The 22,097-nt window shown below is 31.4% G+C and overlaps 1 protein-coding gene across 8 annotated transcripts in view; it reads left to right on the top strand.

Moving 5' to 3' along the window:
- The window catches only part of LOC139510077 (potassium channel subfamily T member 2-like), a 93,501-nt gene that overhangs the window by 67,663 nt on the left and 3,741 nt on the right, over nucleotides 1-22,097 (top strand). For 7 of the 8 annotated variants that reach the window (XM_071296321.1, XM_071296322.1, XM_071296323.1 and 4 more), the window contains 19 exons: nucleotides 209-392; nucleotides 2,455-2,619; nucleotides 5,658-5,794; nucleotides 6,234-6,297; nucleotides 6,662-6,770; nucleotides 7,270-7,378; nucleotides 9,719-9,871; nucleotides 10,151-10,389; nucleotides 10,910-11,177; nucleotides 11,692-11,797; nucleotides 12,309-12,481; nucleotides 13,141-13,212; nucleotides 13,829-13,963; nucleotides 15,299-15,410; nucleotides 15,747-15,848; nucleotides 16,706-16,789; nucleotides 17,451-17,582; nucleotides 19,171-19,230; nucleotides 20,259-20,297. In XM_071296321.1, coding sequence (XP_071152422.1) covers nucleotides 209-392; nucleotides 2,455-2,619; nucleotides 5,658-5,794; nucleotides 6,234-6,297; nucleotides 6,662-6,770; nucleotides 7,270-7,378; nucleotides 9,719-9,871; nucleotides 10,151-10,389; nucleotides 10,910-11,177; nucleotides 11,692-11,797; nucleotides 12,309-12,481; nucleotides 13,141-13,212; nucleotides 13,829-13,963; nucleotides 15,299-15,410; nucleotides 15,747-15,848; nucleotides 16,706-16,789; nucleotides 17,451-17,582; nucleotides 19,171-19,230; nucleotides 20,259-20,297 — 2,443 coding nt within the window. The remainder of the gene's footprint in view (nucleotides 1-208; nucleotides 393-2,454; nucleotides 2,620-5,657; nucleotides 5,795-6,233; nucleotides 6,298-6,661; nucleotides 6,771-7,269; nucleotides 7,379-9,718; nucleotides 9,872-10,150; nucleotides 10,390-10,909; nucleotides 11,178-11,691; nucleotides 11,798-12,308; nucleotides 12,482-13,140; nucleotides 13,213-13,828; nucleotides 13,964-15,298; nucleotides 15,411-15,746; nucleotides 15,849-16,705; nucleotides 16,790-17,450; nucleotides 17,583-19,170; nucleotides 19,231-20,258; nucleotides 20,298-22,097) is intronic. The other variant, XM_071296318.1, reaches the window with a different exon arrangement.

Genomic DNA, 22,097 nt, shown 5'->3' with positions numbered 1-22,097 from the left:
TTATACATGTATCACATTTTATTTTGAATTTATACAAAATCTAACACAATTTGCATAAAATAAACACAAAACTCCTTAATTTAAAAAGCAATTATGCTTATTCTCTCAACAGATAAGTTTTGGAAAAAGTGGTCTGATGGGATTCTAGAAAGTTTACATACATAGCATTTATTTTGGAAGCAAAGCTTTTAATTTACTTATTTTTCAGTGTTTGTGGTATTCAGCACCTTCAGAGGGGAGGTAATCAACAGTTTAATTTGGTAGATTCCATTTGGTTTGTGGTTGTGACTTTCTCTACTGTAGGGTACGGAGATATCTACCCAGATATATGGATCAGTCAGATGTATATGATTATAATGATAGGAGCTGCACTTATAGTTTTGCCTACACAGGTATAACATTTTTTTGTGTTGTTTGTGAATAGTCACCTCTCTGGGTCTAGTGTGATATGACAGTTTGGAATAACTTCGTCCTTGTTATATTTTGATAATCAGATATATGATTGTAGAAAAGTCTTGCCGAAATTCAACCGAACTTACACAGGTTCTTATACTCTTATACATAATATGAAATAGTCCATTAGATAGCAGGGGGTATTTAAATATTAGTTTTCTGATGGATGTGCAACCCCCCCCTTTTTCCAATAACCATGGACTGAGAAAAAGAAATACTGATATAGCATTTCCACTTTTTTTAAAAGAAAGGAATGTAATGCACCTTATATTATTTTTTTAGCCAATCAAATTGAGGGATGGCCTTATACAAAACATACAGTCATTTTGAGCAGTTATTCATGCCAAAAAATTCAAAGCTTTATCAACAGACAACACAATTGCAGGCGTGCATCTTTTTGTATAGGTTAATAAGCGTTGATTCTATTTTGGAATCAGATAAACTGAATTCTGGTTTATTTGAGTGTTATAGGAAGAACCTACAACTGTCAAAGGAGTAGATTCAGTAGGACCCCTTTTTGGCCCCAAAATATAGCAGTTTTACAAAATTGTTAAAATGTAAACCTTTAGTTATTTATTGGACAGTAGAATGCTTCTGCTACATAAATATGGGCTGTGTTTGACAATACAATGCACATATATCCGGTACTAGCACCATTTAGTCATGCTAAATTACTGAAATCCTCATCATTCTATCATTTTAGTTAAATTTTAGACGGTTTTCGTTTAATACGAAAGTGGCTGCATTCGTGTTCATCCTTAATATTGAAATGTAAGTTGTATTTTATGATAATACATAACATATATAAAGGTTGAGGATGAACACGGATGCGGCCACTTTCATTTTTACCAAAAACCATCTGAAAAGTGACATTTTTCGGCATATTAGGTAGATTTTTCATATTTGAGCTTGAATCGGATCGTTTTTAATGACTAAATCTGTTAAAATCTTTCACATAAAATAATTAATTCAAATAAAATGGACACTTAAGTGTTTAAAAAGTGGTAAAAATCTTTCGTCAGATTAACCTGAAATTTGAGGCCAAAATCGGTCCTTACCGGACCTACTCCTTTTGCAAAGAAAGAATTATTCATCTCAAATGTCCATGTATCGATGAATATTTAATCAGCCTAATAGAAGTTCCCCTGGAATCTTTGTTATTAACAATATGCCATAGGATCTGTTGGAGCAAATATTCTACACTCTTTATTCTGTAAGGAACAATTCTATATTATTTTTTCCACTGAAACAAATATAACATAATAGTTCTTCCATTTGGAACTTCTATTATGAAGGAAACAGCTAGTGATATTAAAATCGTGACACTGATAATAATTCTACATGTTTGTCAATATTGTGGAGCTTTGTAGCTTTGATAAGAAAGTTGTTGAACATAATTTAATTGACAAATCCAATAATGACTAAAGTTGTTACTGATGTGGTACAAATTACTTTGCTGATGAATTTGTAGAGATTTGGTTAACTTGTTCAGAACAGAAAGCATTAATTAATCTAGGAGGAAGTAATTTGATATTCTCCGGAGAATCATCTCATGTTTTCTGGTGTTATTTACCGACCAGATAATACAGCGATCACAACAGAAGGAATTTTACATGTGTTGAAGGAAAGAATTGATTTAAATGCTTTTTTTGGGCAGAATTCTTAATAGAATTAAAATCATCACAATGTGTCTGAAAGTATTCAAATTTTAGTATCTTAAAATGTCACTAAATGCTTAATGTTTATCAGAGTTTTTGATATATATTTTATGAGAAACTTGTAATCAAGAATTTGCTCAGAATTTGTTGATGGAAAACCTCCACTCTATATCAGGACATGCTGATTGATATGAACTTTGTTTTTCAATGGATTTGAAAGACATCTTATTTGCTTATTTAAAAAATCTTACCTTTTTTTAATGAACAATGCTTGGTAATCACCAGCTTTAGTAGCAAGATTAGTTGAATATTTTTCTTTAAAATGTAGATTTCTTCTTTTCAGATTGAAAATTTAGGATATACTTGGTTAGAAAGACAAAAGCAAGGTGGAGCTTACAGTAGCCATCGTGCACAGACAGAAAAACATGTGGTTGTTGTGGCCACGACATTACAATCAGACACAATCATGGACTTTTTACATGAATTTTATGCTCATCCTGCTCTTCAGGTAAACATGGACAAAATTTAATATGACTTTCAATGTGCATACATTTGTTTTTAGAGAAATTATAAATAAACCAATTGTTACTTTGAATTAAAAAAGATTCATAGCTGTTTTCAAGTATTGCATATCAAGGCACTGGTATTATTTTCACTTTTTGGTTGAATCCAGAAAGGTTAGATTATACTGTAGTAAATTTAAGGTAAAGTCACCTTACAGAGCCTTTTACAAATTGTGACTTGGATGAAGATTTGTCTCATTGGCACTCATACCACATCTTCTTATATCTATTGATATTATAAATTTCAATATTTGCACAAAAAAATTAAAATGTGCAGTAAAAACATTCCAACAACATGTCATTGTTTAAAATTATTCTCCAATAGTTTCAAGCTTCCACACTGCACTCTTTCACCCCCAAAACTGACATGAAATTTGAATAAACTACAAAAAGTACTTTTAAAAATAAACAAACTGAAATGAGAACACTGCATGATGTCTTTTAAATGAAAATGGTACAGCACCAATTAAAACATGAATTATACCACATAACTGTAAAATATTTATTACTTTCCTGCTTAACAATTCTCAGCCGAAAAGATTCAAAGGATTTGGAACATTTGTATCATAAGATAATTTTCAGCTGTAAAATTAATTTTAAATTATTTATTTAGCTTAATTGTTTTATGTTATTCAACTGCAAAAAATTGATTGTTGCATGCAAATCAATGATTTAAACCATCGTCTATTTGAAAGTTGTCGACAGTATTGAATTCTTTTTAAAAGATATAGATTTCACTAGCAAAGAACGTCAAGCTGAAACTGAACAAGAAAATGCAGGGATTAGTATTTACTCATTTTGAAAACAATTTTTGTATCTAGGCACTTAAAATAAAGAATAAAGCTTTATAGATAGCTATATTTTTGCAGTGACACATTCTAGAGACCTTAATACATGAAGCTGAAATAACCACTAACAGGGACATTTCTCAATAATTTATCTTGCATCAGGTTTAGAACCACAAATTCAACATTATGTAATATTTTAAATTTTGTCATAAGATAACATAGGCCTTGTGATCGAATAAATTCTGTTTTCAGACTTAAATGGGGTAGAATTTATCATAATTTTTTTTTATGGTAGATGGGGCAAAATTATATGTGTACTATTCTATAAGGTAACACGATACCGAATGGCATATCTCCCGATTTCCAAAATTTTTGGCATACATGTACTTTGAATCGAGTTACATTGGAATATGTAATAAAAGATGGGGGTCACCATTTTTGTTTTTTTGTAATTTTCATAGGAAAACGTCAATTTTGGCGACAAATTTACTTAGGTATATAGGGGAAATGCCTTTTTTTCGGCTTACTTTTTTAGATTTTCGAATGGATGGCTAATTTCTTATATACGGAGAAAAACAAAAAACTAACATAATATCCAGGATTGCATAGTGAATCCATACACGTATAGAAACTCATATGTCACCATCCTTGTTTTTGAAATAAATGGCTTCAAAGTTGATCGATAGGTCTAGAATTTGACCAAAAACGTGTGACGTTATGGTGTACGGAATATAACGTTATTCCTTCTCAGAGAAATGGAGAAAAAATATGTGTCGGGATCTGAATGAGTATATTTTATTTTCATTTCCCCTGTCGACTGTCGTAAAGTTCCTAGTAATGCAATATAAAATTCTACTGAATCAGATATGATTTTATTTCGTCCTGCACATGGAATTTCACTCATATGAATTAATATTAAAATCGTCTGATTTTCACACCAAACGAGCATATACTTGAAACTTGCGTGAACAGGTTCCATGTGAATCTTATGAGAATAGTTCATGCATAAATCACCGGAATTTTGTACAGGTTAAATTCACGTAAATATTTGAAATAAAAATATCTTTGTTCTAAAATTTGATTAAAACCATAAAAAATACCATCAGATTTTTGTTAAGTTTACGTGAAAATTAACTGAAACATTTCACGTGAGATTCATCCGAATTACTGATTTTTAACTCCATCATATTAGACAATAAATACAATAGGTGGGTTTTGCAATAGAGGCAGGGTATCCGCGATGATGGTCGGGAAAATTTTAACTGACGCTATACATGTATATATATATACTAGTTCTAAAAACTAATTTTAAGAAAGAAACTTTCCGGGCCTTTTCCGACGAATAGTATGGGAGCAATATGGCCCTCAGAGCCTAAAAGATAACTTTGTTAATTTTCTTTCAGTCGTTTTGTCTCCCAACTTTTTTACATTCCATACAAACAAACTATTTTCTGTATGATTTTCAACGTCTGCTTGTATTGTGCTTTTCCCCCTAATCGTATCCGTATTCTCATCCAAATAAATTTTATTTGTCCGAGCGTGTTTTATGACCATTTTAAAACGAATTTGATAGTTGTAAAATTCGGTTTTTTTTCACACATCATCCTAAGCTTCTATAAATTACATTTCTACTTTCAAAACAAAATTTCATGGGGATACGGTGTGAATCATGAATAAGTACTTATTGCAAAAATAAACCAAGGTTTATTTTTATAAATTGTTATTTGGATGGAGAGTTGTCTCATTGGCACTCACACCACATCTTCCTATATCTATACCACGAATAAAAATAAAGTGATAAAACTGTGTCTGTTATTCATAAGAACATATTTAGATAAAGCGTGCACATGTTTTAATATCAAAGAAACAGAATATTAAAAAGTAAGGTAATACTTTTTAAAGATTAACAATGAGCAGAATGATTGCCGGAAAACGATAAAACAATCTATGTCAAATAACCGCTACTTATTGCATCAAAACTCTCGGCACTCTACATCTAGGGAAAGTTACCGTTAAAAATGTCACACAAAACTCGCTGTATTGGCTTATATGTATTCATGAACGTTATTCGATAACGTCAGGAACGATAACTCATGGCGTAACGTCATTCGGTATCGTGTTACCTTAAATCTTGATCTACATACATTTTGTACATATATAGAGTAATGTTTATATATATTATTATTTTTTTTCAGAGCTATTTTGTTGTATTATTATCACCTTGTGAATTAGATCCGACAATGAAGATGTTACTACAAGTACCTATATGGTCACAGAGAGTTATATACATACAGGGGTCAGCAGTAAAAGATACTGACCTCATCAGATGCAGGTAAGTTATAGTCATAATAATCTGCTATGGTATGTAGTAAATAACTATGACTGACCTTGACAGTGAAAGGTCATTGATAGGGTCATTAATTTTCTCAGATTTGCAATTAAAGGTACTGACCTTGACAGTTGAAGGTGAATGATATGGTCATATACACATGTATATACACAGACCTGTAGTTCTAAATCACTAACCCTGACGTTCAAAGGTGGATGAATAAGACATAAGCAAACATTTCTTCATAGCATATTATATCAAGAAATTTGACCATCAACAATCTTAAGATTTCAATTTAAATGGCATCAAATATAAAGGAGTGAAATTAGAAAAATATATTTATAGCTAATTTATTTTTGGTTACTATGCTTGTATTTAATAATGTGTTAGAAGAGACTCTGAATTTTGGTTTATTTCTAAAACGTAATATTTTGTTTTCTAGAGTCCAGGATGCCTTAGCCTGTTTTATTCTGGCAGCCAGGAATTATGTAGATAAAGGAGCTGCTGTAAGTTATTGTATATTCTAGTGGAATCAAACTTTATGAAAAAATCAGCCACTTTTTTTTCAGATTTTTACTTCCATTAGTTTAGATTGTTTACAAGATAAAGTTACTTTAAAAAAAAAACTAAGTTTATCAACTTGCATGGAAAGCAATGTTACCTGCTCACAACACTGCTGCAAATTGTATGGGCATTATTTAGATTTCAATATTTAAAAGAAAGAAAAAGAGGTTGCAACCATAAAACTAAAACAATAGTCATTTTTCTGATTGGTCAGGTCAGCATATAACCTTAAGTTATTGTAAACCATCAATAGATATTTGTTTATCTTAACAGTAAGTGTTGAATATGCTATTGATTTTATTTCAGGATCAGCATACAATCCTCAGGTCATGGGCCATTAAAGATTTTGCCCCAGACTGTCCACAATATGTACAGATCTTCAGACCAGAAAATAAATTCCATGTTAAATTTGCAGGTTTGTAAGATAAAAGTATGGAAGACAGAATCTCAATGATATACATAAACTAGATAATTAGATAAAACTGAGGAGAAGGGTAATGGGGAATGTATCAAAGAGCAAAAACCAAAAGCCACCAATGGGTTTACAGCAATAAAATCCTTCCATGAAGGCATGCTTCAGCTGGCCCCTAAACAAAAATGTGTACTATTTCAGTTATAATGGAGGCCATACTAAACTCCAAAACATATAAATGAACTAGAATTAAAATCATACAAGACTAACAAAGGGCAGAGGCTCCTGACTTGCATTTTGGGACAAGTGAAAAATGTGGTGAGGGTTAAACATGTTTTGTAAGATCTTAGATTAGATTAATTTAAACATAAACATTTTTATCTAAATTTTTACTTGGCATGAAAATTAGAAAAAAATTGAAAAAAAATTGTCTTCAATACTTGTTATGGCCAAGAATGTTGATGTTTTTGTGTATTAATAAAGAAACATTCTTATTTTTCAGAACATGTTGTGTGTGAAGATGAATTTAAATATGCTTTACTTGCCAATAATTGTTTGTGTGCAGCCACATCCACTTTAGTAACGTTACTAATACATACATCTAGAGGACAGTAAGTAACATTCAGTAATTCTTTGTAAGCAGTAGGGATGTCAAAAGATCTGAAATTTAATACTCGGATACTCGGTCAAAATACTCGAGTACTCGTGAGTACTCAGATGAATCTTAAACGTCTATTGAAAAGTTAAGTTTTTAGGTGGGACGCAGTGTTTTTGTTATTACCTTTCATAAACATATTAACGAAAAACAAACGTACTACAAAAATATCTTGATCCTCTGTTTTTTTTTTTGTCGATTAAACAATGAATTACCAACCGCTGTTTCTACAAATAACCTATCATAATAGCAATTATTGTTTGTGAACGTGTTCATGAACCAAAGTCCAATAAAATCATAAATATTTGCATATAAAGTACTACAAAGTAGACAATATATGTATCGTCTGTTCATGAGGATTTGGTATTTTTTATAATACGACTTGTTTGTTAATTGGTGAACAACAATATTGGACTTCAAATTACTAGTGCTTTATCGTGTTGCTCAGTCTTACTTTTTCTGTGTTTGATTTTTTGCACTATCGTTTGTCTTATTTCTTTTTTTTTTAACCAAGACGTTAGCAGTTTATTTTCGACTTTTGAGTTTGAATATCGCTCTCAAACTTTCGTTTGTCTTTAAATTGTAAATACAATGTAAAACAATTATAGTAATTTAAAGTTTCAAATACAGAGTTTTTAAATTAATTTAAATGTCCATGTCATACCAATCACGATTACATAGAAGTCTTGATTAATAAACAAAGGTAACTTGTTACGGCCTGTGATGAGTTAATTATTAATCCATGAAAGTGTTGATCCATGTACAAACACCGTTAAAAATGTTTCTAATCAGTTGCGTAGGGTTTCCGCTGGTCACTCTGATTTTGTTCTTGTTTAGAAATATGATCTGATCAACAATTTCAGACGAAAAACTGTTGGACTATCTATTTTTTGTTACAAGTTGTGCACATGAAAAATATTCCCTTGGAAGGAAAGAATGTTGCTGGTACTACAGTCTACTATAACAAATATTAGCCTCATGCAGGATAAACATATTTTTGTTGTTAATTGATTTTATTTAGTATTACGAAGGGAATATTTCAACGGAAAACTGAGAGGAAATGTGTAGAAAAATAGTTCAAGATGTATAACAGTCAAACAAGTATCCGAGTACTAAAACTGTACTCGAGTACTCGGCCTTCCGATCGAGTACCCGAGTACTCGAGTACTCGTTGCCATCCCTAGTAAACAGTGATATTTTCCTTCGTCAAACTTAAAAAAAACAAATGTTTCAAGATGACAGTAACTTATCCGTTTGGATTCAGTGATATTGTTTGCCTCAAATTACAGCCGAAATTCGGCCTTTTCCCCTAGAGAAAATTCCCAATTACTAAAAAAAATGGCTTAAAATTCCTCCCAAAAAGTTTCAAATTTTCCCCAAACAGTGATGGCATTGGTGTAATGTTTGTAAATATCGTATTCATGCTATTATTTTGATATTAGAAAGCACTTTTGAGATCCGGTTTTCTGTTCAGAATCATCATGATGTTTGTAACACATGTAGTTTTCAATGCATAAAGTACCATCATTGCTTCTGTTTCTTTCCCCTCTCCGAAAAGTACCTTTCAGGTTGAAAATGTCTGACAACCAAAATATACGGCCAAAATATACATGAAAAAACAGTGCAAAAAAGACAGCAAAGGTCAGCAAAAAATTGGAGATGTGTTTAGAATAAAATATACAAATTTCCCAATTTCAATAAAAAATATGCATTTTTCCCAATAAAAAACGGTAGAGGTAGTTTTGAAAAAAGACAACAATATCACTGGGATTATGCCATGCTTCATATAAGGTCATAATACATATGTTGTGTTATCCATCTTTAAACCATCAATAATTAGATTGTTTCTTTGACAAGTGACAATTATTTTTTGATGCCCTTGTTGTCTTCAGAGGGGGCATTAAATTGGTTTCTCTTGTCTAGCTTTTGTTTGACTCGTCTAAATGTTATGAAACTTACACACAAAGCTAATACCACAAAACAAATCAGGTACAATTTTGGGTGGCATCACTTTTGTAGTTCTAGAGTTATGTCCCTTTATAAAGTTTATACGCCATACTAATTAGGACATGGTGCTCTAATTTTTTCACTTCATCAGTTGGAAAGAAATCACAATACATTACCTGTCACTTTATTTGCAATAAGATATGCACTGTTTTCAGTATTGAATAGTTTGGAATATAGGTGTTGAAATAGGGAAATTAATATAATGAGAGGGTCATATATTCCACCTTAATGAGTAGATTTGATATAACACTTTTAATCTCTGAATTTCTGATTCAAATTCTAATTGTAGAGAAGGTCAGACATCATCAGAAGAATGGCAGCAGTTATATGGAGAACGCTCAGGAAATGAAATATACAGCATTAAATTAGAGGACAGTACAAAATTCTTCAGAGAATATGAAGGAAAAAGCTTTACATATGCTTCATTCCATGCTCATAGAAGGTATGTTACAAGTTTATAGACGATTACATCCTTTATCACTAACTACATGTAAATGGAATTTTTGCATCCTTAATTTTGTTTTTATGGGGAGATTATTATTGTTTAATGTCTAAAAAATTATAACTACTAATGTAAAGAAATACTGGTAATTAAAATGCATATTTTTACTATACCGGTACTTGTCTCATAGATTTATCACCCCTTTTGTTTGATTTTTGCCTTAATGATGTGCTCCAGTGATTACATTTGCAAAATATCATTTTTGATGCTTGTTTTCAGGTTTGGTGTTAGCCTTGTAGGAGTTCAGCAGGATCTTCCAGATGCCACAATACAGCTCAATCCTGGCCCGCGTCATATCATGAAAAAATCAGATATTTGTTTTTATATGAACATTACCAAAGAAGAAAATACACAGACATTCCATGTGAACCATTCAGTGGAGGATATTTCAGCCAAAGCAGATACAATTAGTCTACCAGGTGGCACCAAACAAGCATCTAAAGTGGCATCAGTTGTTGGTAAGTGTGTTACTTATGTTCTTTTAAAGAAAGCATTATCCAGTTGGTCTCATGATCATAAAGGTTTAAGGTGTGATGCACAACCAGGTCGAACAAAAGTCTTTTTACATTTGACATTTACTGCTCCTTTACCAAGAGCTCATGACTTGAATACAATCAAAGATTGGTCCAAAGCTTGGAGTCAGAATGATTGTCTGAGTAAATTAACTCCTGCTGGCCAAAATCCTTAACCACTTACTGGACTGGTTCACCAAATGGCTACAAGATGCTTTACAAACGTCAAACTAGTCCATGATTAAATTACAAATATGAAGTGAATAAGATGTAGAATGGAAACGTGAATGTGTAAAAGAGACAGCAACCCGACTAAAGAGCTTAAAACAACCCAAGACCCAAAAGCTGTTTTTTTTTTTTTTTTTATTGTAGAATGATTGAAGTTGATAGTAAATATTTATGCATTAATCATAAACTCCATTCATTTTCATTAATTATAAGAAAATCTGATACTTTATTGTAATAGGACCTTCCAAGGATATGAAGAAAAACCAAAGCACATCACAATCATCTCCTGCTGACCTTGCTCGAGTACCCAGTAGAAGACTTCACCTTGACCTTCCTAAAGGTTTGACCAGTCGTAACTTACAGAAACGACCCAGTATAGCCCCTGTTCCTGCCATGTTAGAAGCCAATGACATACGACTCCAACTTTGTAGTTCTGACGTAGAATCTGATGAGGAAGAAGATTTTGTGTTTGCTGATGAAGAGAAGGAGACTGATCGATTTCCAGAGTGAGTACAGTGTTAAATCCCCCTAAACATCACAACATAACATAGTTCATTTTAAAAAGTTGCTTATACATTGCTTGCTTATGAGATCGTAAAGTGTGTATACCAAATATATAAATTATATTATGAAATGAATTTAATTACTACAATAGCGCCAGGAAAGTAATGCTCGTGTATCAGCTCCTGCAAAATTCATGGCAAATACTTGCTTGAAGTTTTCTTTAATTGATTAGAGTTTGGAATGATAATTACAAAGTGCATTCACTAAACTTGATATGATACAAAATATATTCTTATATATATAATGTTTTTAGTTCAATACCTAATTGTCTTTTAATAAACAAACTGTAATGTACAAGAATTTATTACTTTTCATCAAAACCAAGCCATTCCTACAGTTTTCTTCTTATTTTTTTTTAATTTATAGCCATATACATCTAAAACTTGAAATCAGATACTCCTTATAGCACATGAGTCTGACATGACCGACATTTTGACCTATGTCTATATTTTATAGTTATATCCGAGGATTTCCGCCTGTCACACCTTACATTGGTACAAGTCCAACACTTTGTCATCTAATGGAAGAAAAGAGGGAATTTTGTTGTTTACGATTAAATAAAGTAAGTTTATAAAAAATCAAAGCATATTAAAACTCTACTAGTATATAGATATAAGAAGATGTGGTATAAGTGCCAATGAGACAACTATCCATCCAAGGCACAGTTTGTGTTTGTAAACCATCTATGATTATTAGTTTTATTACAGGAGTTATACAAGTAGTATTGTTGAATATAAAATAAAATGCCATAATGCTCTGCACAATCACACATGTTGTTTCTGTTTATCTTAGAATTAGTTTGACAACAAGCTTGATTAACCAATTACACTAGAATTGGAAAAACATTATTCATCTCAATATTGACCAATGTCAATCTTATATTTTACAGTCACAAATATGTATCTTGAAAATAAAATTTTGCTAATCAATAATTGATGCAGATTTGTTTTCATTACTGGGTTTTTAGCTGGGTTTTTTTAATGATATGATCTTCACTGGGCATGATGTCTGCTAGCCTTATTACTGCTTTAATATGTCATGATTAATTATGATAACCATGGTTACCTTTGTAGACCTGTGAGCACTGTAGCTATAGTAATGCCAATGAATATAACTGGCACAACAGAACCATTATACTGGCCGCTGACAATGCTAGTAATGGTATCTACAACTTTATAGTACCGCTACGGTCACATGCCAGACCAAAATCTGCAATTAATCCTATTGTTCTTCTTCTAGAAAAAGAGTAAGTAGACATTATTTTAAGTAAGATAAAATTATAGGGTTCAATAAACTTCTATTGTGTCACTTATGTAAATGAGCAGTTACCATTTGAGCTGCGTTGGATAGAAATCGACCTTATGCAAGTGCATATTTACATGCACATGGATACAACTTTGAATGGTTTTAGGAGCATTTCACATGTTTAAAAACGCAAGAAATGATGCATTTTGTTTGTTTTATAGGTTTATAATATAACAACTCAATTTTCAAACAGTTACAGACTTTTGACAATGATTTGATTTTCAGCCGAGATTGGAAACCAGATATGTTGATATTCACTTGCATAAGGTCGATTTCTATCCGTCGGAGCCCATTTGTTTTTGTCAGGGAAATATAGACTTAAAACATCTATGAGACAGCAAGCCAAATACATAAACCTAAAAGTCGATGAATTGTTTTCTTCAATTCACATGTTAAGAAAGCCATAGTATCAAAGAATCATAAACAGACCTTCCAAAAAATTTCTATTACTGCAATACTAACTTAATTTTTATATACGAGTTTCTTAGAAAGTGTTGAAATAATATTTTTTAAGCACTTTTAAACAGTCAATGAGGGTAAAGCTCTATAGAAATTGTTTTTTCTGCTAGTTATGATACAAATGAATCTTATTTTTTTCAGTCCTGCTTCCACATTCCTAGAGACAATCTGCCATTTCCCTATGGTTTACTGGATGAAAGGTTCTATAGAATGGTAAATATAAATCATTTTTGTCCTAAAGAGAAGGAGTGACAATGTCTTAGCGGGATCACCTGTATCGGACATTTTTTTTATATTGATCAGTAAATTTGTGTACTGTTAAAGTTTCAAATGATAGAATTGCAGAATTTAGAGTAATGGCTTCCTTTTCATGTCCATTTTAAAATTACAATAAACATTAAGTTATATTACTTTACAGGTAATTAAGTAGTCTTTTGACATTTTCAGTATATTCCTCTGAAACCAAGAGAACAATAATACTGTAGTTGCAATGTTCTTATAAAAAATGACACAGTGGCTGGTTCACAATAATAAAACTTGTATTCATAAGTTCAGTAGTGATTTTACTTCATACAATTTTTTGTATTTGCATTCTTTAAATCACACATTTTTGTATAAAGTGGTCAAGGATACACAATATTAAATGTGCACATTGATTTCTGAATTTACAGCACATCTTGAGAGTTGCAAGTACATGTACATTATTTATGATGATGTTTGTGTTTAACCTGGAAAATTTACTTGAAGCTGTTATTCATTTGGCTAAAACTGTGTCATTGGGGTTGTGAGAAGAATTTTGATTATGATGCATGTATGTATTTGTTTTTAGCCTTGAAGATTTGCTAGAAGCTGGTATAAATCTAGCTGATAATGTGGTCGTTGTCAATAAGGAGACATCTAACTCAAAAGAGGATGAATTCTTAGCAGATTGTAATACTATTGTAGCTGTTCAGACAATATTCAGGTTAGTTTTCACTTTGATATACTACTGACCAAGAAAAAGGAGATAGTTCTCACAAAACCAGTGTACGATATATAGACATATGTCCACCTTTCCCAAGTCAAAGGTTATCAGTGTTACTGTAGTAGTTTATAATTTTCTGGTTATAAGATGTTTTTTGTAAACTAGACATAAGCTCTGCTAGTTTCCTCTTAACTTGTGCATGATTTGTCTTGTATTGACTTGAAGGTTTCAGAGGATATGGTGTTGATGTAACAGCCACTATGATCTGTCAGTTACTTTTTTCCGGCGGAACTTTTCAACTAGTTATTTCGTTTTTGATGGAACTTTCCAACTAGTTGTTTTACTCCGAGTGCAGTTGAAAAGTTCCAGAAAAAAGTAGCTAGTTGAAAAGTCCCGGAACAGTGTAGCTAGTTGAATAGTTCTGGCGGAATAGAACAACTAGTTAATTCGGTCAGAATGTTGCCTTCATAACGGAATAAGTTCTAATTTATTGTTATACATTAATCTGAAATTGATATTTTTAAAAGTACTTGAGGAGGAACTTTTGGGCTTGTTTGGTAGTTCCGGTTTTGACTAATTTGCCAAAGAGGAACTTTGCGACTAGTTGATAAGTTCTTTTTGACTTTTGTAATCAGTATTTTGGTTCCCCTTTAAAAAGTTCAAATATAATATGTTGCGCTTTTACTTTGCATCAATTCTCCAATTGGAACTTTGTGACTGGTTGATAAGTTCCGATGGAACTTTTGGGCTAGTTTGTTAGTTCCGGTTTTGACTAATTTGGCAAAAAGGAACTTTCTAACTAGTTGATATGTTCCGTTGGAACTTTTCAACTAGTCACTTTGTTCCGGTGGAATTTTTAAACCAGAGGAAGAACAAAGTAACTAGTTAATAAGTTCCTCTGGAACTTTCGGGCTAGTTAGTTCTTTCTGCCTGGAACTTTCCAAAGTCGGAACAAAAGAGCATTTACATTGACACTTGTCCATGTTTGAAGACTGTTTGTTGGCCCATCTATATGTCTTTTTAATATATATGCCTTATATGTTGATGTGAAAAATAAGTTTTAAGTTTAAACTTCTGTTTTCTTCGTATTAATACTATCTAGTATGTTGATGGATAATCTGTACTTTTGTTATTATGTTCAAAATTGGAATTTATTGTACTGATATGATAGGCCAAAGTACACTTTGATTTGAATGATTCACACACTGCAAAAGTTCAGCACATTGTTTTCTCTCTGTTTAATTATATATCATCAATTAATATTAGTCTATCTTGATGCTTTATTGATCAAGGCATAGAAATTATTTTAATGCATTTATTGTATATTTTTTTTAGACTGTTCCCAAGTGCCAATATAATAACAGAACTGTCCCAGTCTTCTAATATGAGGTTCATGCAGTTTAGACCCAACGATCAGTACTCATTTACTCTTGCCAAACTAGAAAAAGTGAGTATGTCACAGAATTCCTAAAAAAAACCCAGTTTTATCCTATTTCAATTTTCAAAGTTTGTATAAGGTTTCAACCTGCACCTACAGCCTAAGAAAGATACCAAAAAAAGCCTTAGCTTGTGGGAAAATGCATCAATTTCAAAACATATATCTTACATTTTACCTCTTACAGTATTTAGAGCCATTGAAGCCAAAAAACAGTATTTTGGGTAGTGAGCATATTATGGCTCCAGCACAGCAAGGGTTAATACTTTGCCAACTTTTAATTTTCATAAAATGAATTGGTGATGAATGCAATGAAAGTAGGTTTATAAAATATGCTCTTCTTTTCAGAAAGAAAAATCCAGAGGATCAAACCTGTCGTATATGTTCCGAATACCATTTGCTGCAGGGAATGTGTTCAGCGCCAGTATGTTAGATACAATATTATATCAGGTATGGAATGACACAGTAAAACCAGTTGAATAATATACTATCAATACATGGTCTTAAAATATAGACATGGATTTGTGTTTAATGTCCAGTGGCAAATATTACTTTCATATGAATACCAGAATATGTGAATGGAGTAGATAACATTTTTGCTAGAAGTCATGTACGCATTAGTTTAACTTGCAGCTAACCAGTCTTTGCTTTTGCTTAGCAGACAGACAACAACCAATGATTTTCCTGGTTTTTTGTTTTTTTTTATGCCCCACTGTGGTGCATTATGTGTATCAGTCTGTGTGTCTAATCATTTGACTGTTCGTCTGTCCATCCATCAAGTTAGATTTTGATGAAGTTTAAGTCGGATGAACATGAATCTTCTCTTTGATATGATATTTCTAATTTTAATGCCAAATTAGAGTTTGGACCCCAACTTCACAGTCCACTGAACATAGAAACTATAGTGTGAATGGGGCATCTGTGTCCAGATCTGTTTACTTAGGACACATTCTTGTTTTTCCTGGATTTTGATCGAACCCATGACATCTGCCACTCATTTATGGCTATTCCATATGTAAAGACCTCAATTCACTTTCATTTTATACTTGTTGCACAACTTAAGAAGATAAGTTTTTCTTATTTTATGATTGGTATTTGTGTTATGTCCAGTGGCAAATATTTCATGCACATCCTCAACATGCATGAAATATTTATGAATATAAGTAAACACCAATCATTAATATTTGTTAATACATGTATGTTTTTATTTGGAAGTTATTTTAATTAGTTTTTGGTTTCAAACTGTTTATTTAGTTCAAGATAAAGAATAAATATATATATTTATCAACATTACGCTATTTTTCCAGGCCTTTGTGAAACCGTATGTGATAACCTTCACCCGATTGTTACTTGGTGTAGATCAAGCTGTTGGATCGGGTCATTTATCTGTAGTAAGTATGATTGTCATAAGGTCAAGGTTAAACTGTATGTGATAACCTTCACAAGATTGTTACTTGGTGTAGATCAAGCTGTTGGATCAGGTCATTTATCTGTAGTAAGTATGATTGTCATAAGGTCAAGGGTTAAACTTATATTAATCATTTAAGAGCTGACGATAAGAATTTCAATAAATTGCTGCAGATCAGGATTTCAATAAACTGCGAAGGAAATGTGGGATATATGTAAATAAGACAGTTACCCAACAACAAAAACTAAAAAGATATTCAGAGGTCGACCCACAGTCTTTAACATATAGGTTTCTATACATTATATTTAATTCTTTGTCATATGGAGTCTATTAAAGTACTTATAAATTTAACAGAAACAATCAAAAATCTGAATTCTTCAAATAACAAAAATTATCATTAAAATATACCATAAGACAAGCACTTATAAGGTTTGTGACTTGACACATACCTTTGAATATGTGGTGGGGTCGAATTTTTTATTTAAATCTCCACCCTCCCCCTTTTTTAATAACCTCAATGAGTTAACTTTTTACATAAATAGAATATATTGAAGCGTATTATTATTTTACTGGTGTGACTGCATTTAAAATGATATATCTAAACTTCAGTTCATTCAGTTAATTATTTGCATGTTTATTTTCAGATGAAGATAAAGAAGGAAGATTTATGGATTAGAACATATGGAAGATTATACCAAAAGTTTTGCTCTACAACTTGTGAAATACCTATAGCTATATATAGAACTCAGTTACAGAGTAGTGGGGAGAAAACTCCTGTAAGTCTATTTTTAAAGGAGAATCCAGTCTATATTTAGAACCAAGTAGTATGTAGAAATGTTAACATACTCATAAGTTTCATTCAGAATCTATATACTACCTTTCATCCAGAACCTATATATCTAAAAAAAAAATGTGATTTTAATAGATATATAGAAAGCTGTTTCTTTATAAGTAAACATGATTTTACAGATATTAAATAATCACAGATTTTTTTCTTTCACCCATGAAAATTAATCTATAGATAAAAGATCTTGGGTTTTTTTTCATAACTTTATGAACAGCTTGTCATAAAAAAAACTTGTTTGATAAGGGGAAAAAATGTGAATATTCAAGTTAAATTATTATTTTTTATAACCTATTTAAAACTTTTAACTGTATGTTTAATTTAAAAGTGAATTATCACCTAAGAACATTAATTCAATAGAAGGAGTGACAAATTTTAATATTTTTGAGGGCATTTTCCTTGGGTTTTTTTTATTATTATTTTTTTCCCAGGTTTTCTATTTTATAAAATACACTCATAACACTCATAATAATTACTGTGGATTTACTATTGTTCGTTGGATACCAATTTTCGTTGGTTTCATGGGTGAAGGTGAACCACAAATACGAATGTTCAACGAATGACAAAAATTCATAGGTTTTGTGTGCAGAGATTGGCAAAACCACGAAATAAAATACCCACTAAGTTTTAATCCATGAACAGGGGCGGATGCAGGAATTTTCGAAAGGGGGGGTGCTAACCCAGAGCAAAGGGGGGGTGCAAAGGGGTGCAAAACATATGTCCCGATACAAATGCATTGATCGGTAAAAATAAAGGGGGGGGTGCGCACCCCCGGAACCCCCCCCCCCTGGATCCGCCACTGCATGAAAATTGTAAACCCATGAAAATTAATGAATCCACAGTAAATTTATAACTGTAATTGTTTTGACGTAAAGAGATATACAATTTTTTTTTATATCATGATTCAAAAAGTCTTGAAATAATTACATTTAGATACTGAAAATTCAGAAGTTATTGTGAGGTTTTCATTAATGGTAAAAATATGACAGCAGCAGGAGCCGGTTAGTAACTATTTAAACTCCCATTCATAGTTTCATTAGTGGTTTTCTTTAAACAAAAAGAATTCAATAGCATAAATTCGATCTTGCATTTCTACCAGTAATCAGTGACTTGCAATGATAAATCCATGCAATTAATTCCTGACTATTCAGTATCTATCAATTATATTATCTGCCATATTATGGGATGATGCTTACTATGTACTGTGGTTTCATTTATTTTAATGGATACTAAATATTTTGATTTAGACAAACTAGAAATTTTGGGGAAACTTGATTTTGTGGTTTGCCAAAGTCTAACTAATCTTATCAAAGATAATGTGTAATTCATCAAACATTTAAATTCTTAGTTTAACAAGAAATCCATTAAAATTGTAATCTCAGGAATAATAAGCATCAACATATATAAAGCCCATGTATAGATGTATGTAGCATTATACATGTATTTGGTTTGCTGATATTATTAACCTTACTGTAGTGGTATGCTGACAGCTTTTTTATTTTTGTTTTTATCCTACATAGAGCTCAACGTTTGCAGGGCGAGATCAGTCTGCACTCAACTTAGCATTTAGAAACTCAGTTGTAAGTAGCAAAACATGTTTTTAGTTGATTATTTTAGTGCTTAAACCCATATTTCTTTTTGTTATTGTATAAGGCACATTAAGGGAAACGGAAAGGGAGAAAAAGAAAAAAATGGATAGGGATCGATCCTGAATTTAAGAATAATTCTATGAATGTGTAGGCATGTTTTGAAATTTTAAAACTTTGGTAATGCATTCTCCCTTCCTGACAACCAATAAAAAAGAAATTTTAGAATTTTCTAATGTGAAAAAAGTCATGAGTAAAAATATTTCCTACAAATCTTGCATGGATATTTTAATATCAAGGTCCTAAAATCATCACTTCTATCTTTTCATTTCGTTGTAATGTTTTTCTCATACTTATCATCTGTATGCAAGATTTTATACAATAGTTTCCTTATAGAAATGTATAGCTCCTTTGTAGATTGTCACAAGAAATATTTATCTTCCAGACTTTAGGGCATAAATGTGTACATGATGATATTGACAGCACCCTTTACTAAAGTTTTTGCTGAAGTGTCCAAACTGAAACATAACTACCAATGTTAGTTATCAAATGATCACACTTAAAATAAAAAAGATGTTTGCTTTGGTCATTGTGTTGCTGTTTTTGAATTGTAATATTTGGTATTATTAAAAAAACATAAGTTAAATGCTGAATTAATTGTTTTTATGCCCCATTTATGAGCATTATGTTTTCTGGTCTGTGTGTCTGTCCGTCCGTTCGTCCCGCTTCAGGTTAAAGTTTTTGGTCGAGGTAGTTTTTGATGAAGTTAAAGTCCAATCAACTTTAAACCTAGAACACATGTACCCTATGATATGATCTTTCTAATTTTAATGCCAAATTAGTGATTTTTCCCCATTTTCATGGTCCACTGAACATAGGAAATGATAGTGCGGATGGGGCATCCGTGTACGTGGGACACATTCTTGTTATCATATAAATTGCCATGGTTATTCATACTCTGTTATGATTGTTTTGTAAGAATGTTGATTTATACTATAAGACATATTGCCTGTTTTCTTTAGAAAAGAAGAAGACCAGAACCATCGAAATCACAACCAGAAGTAGGCTTAGCATGGTTTTACTCTTTCTTATCTTTATCTAGTTATAGGGGCTATTATATTTTATCTTTAGGCTGCCTTTAGAAGCAAATAGAGTTTTGATTTTTTACTAAAAAAATCTTTCTTCTATGTTTTTAAGTTTTTTGGGTTTTTTTCTCATTGTTGTCTTATTAACATATATTTTCCAAAACATTTTGCTTACACTTGTAATTATAAGATTCAGCTTAGCACACATTCGTTTCATTTAATTTAATTATTTGGGACTAACTTTTAAATGTTATTGCCAACTCACTATGATAAAATATATTAGCCCTAACCATTCATTATATAACCCATTAGAGTGAATGCAGATTTAGAAACACTAATCAAGTTGTTGGAAGAATGTTTATTTTTTTTAGAAATTTGATATATATGATATATATATACCTAATTTTGTGTATGTCTGCATATTACTGGACACAGGCTATATTACTTTTGCTTTATTTTTCACAGCTTGAGGTGTATTTTACCTTTCACAGATTGGCTGCTCTGTATATTATATATGTATATATAGGTGTAATCATTTATAAACTGTCACTTTTGTTTATATGAATGATCCATAAAATCTTCATATAAGCACCGTCTATTTATTTTATACTGTTTGTTTTTTCTTTGCCAAATAAGTAATATTAAAAGTTAAGTTTAATTCTCTCCCTGATACTGTCTGCTTATTTCAAGTATATCCAGAGGTTGAATCCATGGTTTGAGGAAAGGCGGTTGAATCTTTTGTTATTACATGTAATATTAATAAATTTAAAATGATTAGTGCCAAACATTAATTTTATATGATCAAAAGAGGGGATTATGCACTCTATGTCTCCACCTGAATCAACTGCTTGTGTGTTTGGTAAATTGTCTTTTAAACATCAACCACCCTATTTTTTTCTTCCTCCAATGAGAAAACAACCTATGAAAGAAAATATAATAGAAGCAAGCAACCTGAGTACTCAGTCATTTGGTAATAGAAGCAAGACGACCTGAGTACTCAGTCATTTGGTAATAGAAGCAAGACGACCTGAGTACTCAGTCATTTGCTATTCAACAAGTTCCACTAACAACTGTGACTATTTGATGTGTGTTTTTGTACTTTGTTTGGCTTTTTAACTTTTTTGGATTCGAGCGTCACTGATGAGTCTTTTGTAGACGAAACGCGTGTCTGGCGTATATACAAAATTTAGTCCGGGTATCTATGATGAGTTTATTTATATGTTTGGCTTTCTTGATTTTGCTTTAGGTTAAAGACCCTTATAAAAATACATGATAAACTTTTAACAATAAACCAATCTATGTCTAAATTTTTATGTAATTTATAAATTTATATTTTTGTTATTAGAGTTTAAAAGAATCTGCAAGAAAATCTTTTTTTCAAAATATACATGATGAATGCTGACAAGATTAAAAACATATTGTACAATGTCATGTCATTGCAGTGGTTTTGGTTTGTGTGTAATATAGATAGATAGTCTTGTTATGAAAGATGCATTATTGTGTTTAGGGTAGAAAAGAATATATATACTGCATGTATACTATCAGGGCAAATGTATGAAGGAACTGCATGAGTGTTTCAGTTAAAATAAATTAAATTTTCAAAAAAATACAGACATTTTAAGATAATTGGTGAATATATTATTTAAATATGATTGAATTAGTTTCAAATTTTTCTTTTATTTTTAAAAAACTATTATTATAAAATGCTTGAAATAGCATATTATCTTCTTTTACTCCCTTTATTGTGAATTGATGATATATTTTTTTAAACAAATG

Source organism: Mytilus edulis, chromosome 2 (genome assembly GCF_963676685.1).
Source record: "Mytilus edulis chromosome 2, xbMytEdul2.2, whole genome shotgun sequence".
NCBI lineage: Eukaryota > Metazoa > Mollusca > Bivalvia > Mytilida > Mytilidae > Mytilus > Mytilus edulis.
This window is presented reverse-complemented; position numbering and strand designations above follow the sequence as displayed.